At 64.9% G+C, this 6,072-nt stretch overlaps 1 protein-coding gene and 1 long non-coding RNA gene across 3 annotated transcripts in view; one reads left to right on the forward strand and one right to left on the reverse strand.

Moving 5' to 3' along the window:
- The window catches only part of CPSF1 (cleavage and polyadenylation specific factor 1), a 12,954-nt gene extending 9,860 nt beyond the window's left edge, over window positions 1-3,094 (reverse strand). Inside the window, exons 1-2 of one of the 2 annotated variants that reach the window (XM_032315891.1) lie at window positions 2,989-3,094; window positions 2,688-2,842 (exon numbers count right to left, since the gene is read on the reverse strand). In XM_032315891.1, the coding sequence (XP_032171782.1) occupies window positions 2,688-2,831 (144 nt within the window). In that variant the 5' untranslated portion in view covers window positions 2,832-2,842; window positions 2,989-3,094. Of the gene's footprint in view, window positions 1-3; window positions 425-2,687; window positions 2,843-2,988 lie in introns of those variants that run through there. The other variant, XM_032315893.1, reaches the window with a different exon arrangement.
- LOC116574903 lies at window positions 3,070-5,383 on the forward strand. The gene is made up of 3 exons (XR_004279541.1): window positions 3,070-3,799; window positions 3,899-4,119; window positions 4,988-5,383. It is a non-coding gene; the product is annotated as an uncharacterized LOC116574903 (long non-coding RNA).
- The last annotated feature ends 689 nt before the right edge of the window (window positions 5,384-6,072 follow it).

Consider the following 6,072-nt stretch of genomic DNA (forward strand, 5'->3'; position numbering starts at 1 on the left):
GACTTTCTGACTCGAGGGCTGGCACACTTTCCTACAGTCAGCCGAAACCAACATCTGACTTCAGCTTGGCAGCCACGTGCCATCTGCTTGGCCGTGGTACAGGTCTCTGAAGACAGGCAAAGCCGTGCTGCATTTCAGCGGCCCGGGCGGGGCGGCAGCCAGGCCGGTGCACCCCTGCTGCTCCATCTTTCCAACCTTCTCCCCGCCGCTGCTGCTGTTGCTTTGATTCCCCTGGGGCCAATCTTCACGGAGACGTTCACATTACTCATTCTCTCTCTGCAGTGGGCTCCAAACCCTGCAGGCCCCCGTCCCCGCCCGGGTCAAGAGCCCCCAGGGCCCCCAGGTCTGCTGGCACAGAGGCCTGGCAGCCGGGGACACAGCCTGAGGCCCCCAGGCCTCCGCCTCCCCTGGGTGTGGGCTCTCCCCCCCACCCCGGCCGGCTCCCCCCCCCCGCAGCCCCCCCCTGCTACCCCTCCTCCACCCCCCCACCCCCCCGGCAGCACGTCCTGGGCCTCTTCTCTTCTTCCGGATGTCTCAAGCCTGGGGCACCCACAGCCCCAAGGAGCCATCTTCTGGGTGATTCCAACCAGCTTCAGAGTCTGAAGAGTCCCGCTTCTCTCCAGCCCAGACTTCGCTCGGCATGGCTCCTATCCCCAGCTTTCCCTCAACCTCACAGTGGGCAGCACCCAGATCTGTGTGTAGACGGCCTCCCAGGATTCACGCCCTGTGCCAGGGCTGGTCCACACAAGCTGTACCAGGGGGCGGAGGGGGCCGTGTGCCATGTCTCCCTCAGGTTATGAAGACACGGTGGCTCCTTGGTGACTTGTTCTTTCTCGCTCAGCCTTCCTTCTGCAGGAGGCTGCCCTGGGGTGAGGCCCACACGAGGGCCTCCAACAGCAGTGTGAGAAGCAGACGCTCCAACCTCCTGGCAGCCTGTGCTGAGCCGCCCAGCTAAGCCACTCTGGGCTTCCTGACCCTCAGAAACTGGGAGAGACTCTCTGTTGTTCCTAAGTTTGGGGATCCCTGGGGGCCTCAGTGGGTTAAGCCTCTGCCTTTGGCTCAGGTCATGATCCCAGGGTCCTGAGATCGAGCCTGACATCGGACTCCCTGCTCAGCGGGGAGCCTGCTTCCCCCTCTCGCTTCACACTGCCCACGTGATCTCTATCGAATAACTAAATAAAATCTTAAAGGAAAAAAAAAAGAGAGAGAGGGTGGGGGTTGGGGAGGCAAACGGGGAAAATCCGTAGCAGGCTCCACCCACAGCATGGAGCCCGACAGCGTGGTCTCCATCTCACGATCCAGAGATCACGACCTGAGCTGAAACCAAGAGTCAGATGCTCCACTGACTGAGCCACCCAGGCACCTCCCCCCCAGCCGGGGCTGGCCGAGCACCGTCCCCTGCCTGACACCCACTCGGGCCTCTCCCTCGCTCTCCGCGGCGCCTCCGTTCTCGCCTGCTCAAAACTCAACTTCGCAAGGAGCAAAGTTTCACAGCGCTCCTGCCCCCCACTCTCCTCCCTGCCCTGCTGGCCCCCACGGCAGGTCAGGACGGGCCCTGGCACCACGAGCGCAGGTCTCTGCGCCCGCCGTGCTCACCAGCACCTTCCTCACGAGGCCTCTGCACAAACACGTCTGCGGAGAAAAGGAGCGGCTGACACCAGTGTTCGCCGTGGGCCCAGCCCACCATGAAAGCGCACTTGCGACCGGTCTCTGAGTTCACCCAATCGGAGAAGGAACTTTACGGAGGACAGGACGGAGAAACCAGCGGCCGCTCACTGAGCTCAGCAGAGACGCATTCGTTCCTTGTCAACGTCTCTACACCCGGTGTGGGGCTCAAACTCACCAGCCCGACCAAGAGCCCCCCCGCTCCTCTGCCTCAGCCAGCCGGGCTGCCCCGTTTTCATCGGCAACATCTTTTTCAGTTTTGTCTGAAATGTGGACCGATCCCAAATACTGACCTCAAAACTGCCGTTGCCGCAACAGCTAAAAATCAGATCGTTTTCCAGGACACCCCGCCCCAGAGCGGCCGCTGTGACACCGGGCTCGGCCTGCTCCGCGCTCCTCCTCCAGGGCTCTCGGGCCGCGCGTTTCAAGCCAGCAGCTGAGCGGAAGCAGGTGCCGGGACGTCGGCCCCGCCTGCGCGCCCCCGGACCCCGCCTGCCGCCGCATCAGCCCCCGCTCACCCCTCCGCGACCTTCACTCCAAGCCACGCTGCGCCCCTCTCCGCCCTCGACCGCTTCCGGCCCGCGCCCCGGCCGCTGCCCCTGCCCCGACGGCCTCCAGCCCCATCCTCGCGCTCGGACAAGTCTCGCCGGCCCCGCTCCTGCAAGACGCCCTCCCGGACCGGTCCCCCTCGGCGCCCCCAGCACCGCTGTGCTTCCGCTGCGGCCGGGCGCCGCGCACCCGAGGGACCTCCGGTCGGGGCCTGACCCCACTCGGGGGCCCGCCGGGCTGGCCCCCGCCCCCCACCCCCCAGGACCGTCCCTCCGCCGGCCGCCGGCGGCTCCAGCCCGGGAGGCCGTGCCCCGGGGGCCCCCGCGGGAAAGCGCCGCCCCCGCCCCCACCCCCCGGCGGCACGTGCCGCGCTCTGCCCGCCCGCTCGCCGGTGCGCGTCGGGGCCGCGCGCTCTCCGACGCCGGCGGGCAGGTGCGGCGAGCGCGGACGGCGGCGGCCCGGCCCGCACGCACCTCGGCGTCGCGGTTGAGGCGGTACACGTAGAGCTGCGAGGTGCCGGCCACCACGAGGTTGCGCTCGCTGTTGCTGAAGAAGTTGCAGTACATGGCGAACTCCAGGCCGGTGGGCGGGTGCGCCTGCTTGTACACGGCGTACATGGCGGAGCGGGCTGCGCGGGGCCGGGCCACAGCATGAGCCGCGCCGCCGCCGCCGCCCGCCGCCGCCGCCGCCGCCGCCCGCCGCCCGCCGCCGCCGCCCGCCGCCCGCCGCCCGCCGCCGCCGCCCGCCGCCCGCCGCCCGCCGCCCGCCGCCCACCTGGCAGTTGGAGCTCGCTCGCGGGGGAACGGGACGGCGGCGGACAAGGCCCGGGCGGCCCCGGAAGCGCAGCGCCGTGGTTCCGAGCGCCCGCTACTGCGCCTGCGCTACGCCGCCACGGCGGCGGCCGGAGGGAGGACGACAGCGACCCCTGGTGGCCAGGGGTGGCGGAGCGGCCTCGCGGCTCTACTCGCGGCTCTGCGCGCGGAGCCCCGAAATCCCGAGCTCGCTCGAAGCGGCGCGTCCCGTACCCGGGGAACCCGGCGCGAGGTGGCGCGGCTCAGGGCATGCGGGGGTCCCAAAGAGGGTCTCGGCCGCAGGAAGAGGCGTCGCTCCCCCTCCAAGCCCGCGTGGGCGAGGCGCCGTGCGGGGAGCTGGCGGGCGCCGGGAGGGACGGGGCGCCCGGAGGCGGACACGCGCCGCATGACGCCCCGGCAAGGGCCGCTGGCGGGGAGGAGGCCCGACGAGTCCGAGTCGGGGGCCCGACAGCTTCCCGGGGAGGGCCGCCCGCGGTTCGTGCGTCCGCCCTCTAGGACGCGAGGGCTCGCCCCAGGGCCGCCGCTCGGCCCTTCCTGGCCCCCGCTCCCTCCCCAGGCCAGCACAGCGCACGGACCTCTCCTCGCTCGGCGGGGACGCGCCCTAGGGGCCCGCGCACGGACCCTGGACTTGGAAATGGAATCCTAAGTAAAACGGGGGAGAGAGCGTAGTGACACCCAGGGAAAGGGCGCGTCGGCAGCCCCAGGCGGTGCTCAGGGGTTCGCTGGGGCCCAGGCAGGTGTCTGACCCCTGAGCCACGCCAAAGCCTTTGGAGGTAAGGAAAACGGCAACCAGGACTATGAGATGTGCTGCAGGAGACGCAGGGGCGGAACTGGGGCCCCAGGCGGACGCGAACTCTTGGGGTCTCTCTCAGAGGGGCACCGTCAAAGGTGAGCACATCGTAGGGTGTCCTTGAAGACTGAAAGAATCCGTGCCCACGGAGCCCTTGGGCTGGAGCTTGGCACGTGGCAAATGCCTTAACCAACGAACCCGAGCTCATCTTGGGACAGAGGTGGTCAGTGTGGAGCGGGCTGGAGATGCTGGCGGAGCACAGTCCCTGGGAGCACAGTCCCTGGGAGCACAGCGGCGGGCCAGGTGAGGGGGAGGGGAAGCACACAGGAGAGCCTGCCAGGTGGATCCAGTCTCGGTGGGAGATGAAAGTGGGGGCCTGTCAGTGGAGGTGGGGGCTTGAAGTTGCTGGGGAGGGGTAGTGTGGGCAGGAAGATGGTCCAAGGCTGGGGCGGGGGCAGGTTGGGGAATGCCGGTCCCCCCCACCCCCCCGCAGCTGGGCTTTCAGCTCCCCCCCTCCAGAAGGCGGGGCCTCTTCCGGCCCTCCTCCTCCTCGCCCCCCAGATGTGATTGTTCTCCCCCATACCCCGAAGCTTGGTCCCTGTGGCTCGCGGACGCCACCGTCCAGACCGCTCTTCAGTTCCCCTGCGGCAACATTGTTCCTTCCATGCCGGGAGGCCATCTTTACGTGTTCAGTATTATAGACTGAGTTTAGGAGGGAGGTGGTAACGCTCACACCTCTCTTCTGTGGGCTTGCTGAAGCTTCTTGGAGAATCAGTAGCTCTTGGAGAGGCTGGAGCATCTGCCTACCTGTGTCAGGACGGGGAGCTCTCAGATATGGCCCTTCCTGCCCAGTTTGCTACAGATTACTGGGGTGCAGCATACACCTCCTCCAGCACGAGTGGACCCATGGAGCATAGCATGAGACTTCCACTCTCCTACTTTTGTGTCTGTGTGCTGGGTAAACGACAGGCTGAATCTGATAGCCCCTGGACCCCTTCCTCTTTTTGCTCTTTCCTCCTACCTCCTTTCTGCTCCCTGGAGACTGCGTTCAATAGCTGGAGCTCTGGCAGCCATTTTGGACCATGAAGGGTGTTATGGATTGAATCCCCAAAAAGATATGTTAGAAACGTAACCCCTAGTACCTCAGAATGTGACTTTTGTTTGGAAATAGGATCATTCCAGATGGAACTAGTTGAGATGAGGGCATACTGGAGTAGGGCGAGCTGGTAATCCAACAGGACTGGTGTCCTCATAAGAAGAGAAGAGACACAAGAAGGAAGATCATAAGGCAGAGCAAGACACTGGACTTATCTGCCACAAGACACGGAACTCTTGGGCCCAGTAGAAGCCAGTAAACTCTCATGTGACAACGTCTTCCTGCAGAACTGAGAAAGAACACAGCTTACTTACACCTTGATTTCTGACTTCTGCCTCCAGAACTGTAAGGAAATAAATTTTAAGGTACGCTTTAAGGTGCCCCGTTATGGTGGACTGTGTGACAGCCCCAGGAGACTCAGAGGATGAACACTTCTGGAGCAGAGTCAGAAGAAGCCCAGGTGGGGCGCCCAGGTGGCTCAGTGGGTTAAGCCTCTGCCTTGGGCTCAGGTCATGATCCCAGGGTCCTGGGATGGAGCCCCGCATCGGGCTCTCTGCTCAGTGGGGAGCCTGCTTCCCTCTCTCTCTCTCTCTGCCTGCTTCTCTGCCTACTTGTGATCTCTCTTTGTCAAATAAATAAATCTTTAAAAAAGAAAAAAGAAAGAAGAAGAAGAAAAGGAAGCCCAGGCCCCCGGATGGTGAACTGCCACACTCCCGTCTGCCTGGCCCCAGGCTGTGGGCCAGGTTTTCATCCGAGAGTAACAAGCCCTCGTGTGAGCACTGCTGGCTGTTTGGGTCTTTCTGCGTGGAGCCAACAAGTCAGAGTCCTGACTGGAGACCAGGTCCCACCTGCTACCTGCAGACCCTGGCCAGTTTCCCTGACTCCACTCCCCACGCAGGGATTCCACCTTACAGAGGGACCGCGGCTAGCCGCCTGGAGGGTCCCTAACCCAGTTCTCCTGGCTACTCATCAGAGCTCCAGGGCGGGAGAGAGGTACTGCCCCATCTCTCTGCCCTTCTTGGGGGGGAGACACTTCCCTAACAGCAAGGAGAGTGCAGCTGGGCTCCAAGGACAAGAACGTCTTTATTGAAGGATACTAGGGCCAGTGGGAGGGAGACTCCAAAAGCCCGGGTCTCTCTGGGTACCCCACCGCAGGCTCC

Source organism: Mustela erminea, chromosome 16, assembly GCF_009829155.1.
Source record: "Mustela erminea isolate mMusErm1 chromosome 16, mMusErm1.Pri, whole genome shotgun sequence".
Taxonomy (NCBI): domain Eukaryota; kingdom Metazoa; phylum Chordata; class Mammalia; order Carnivora; family Mustelidae; genus Mustela; species Mustela erminea.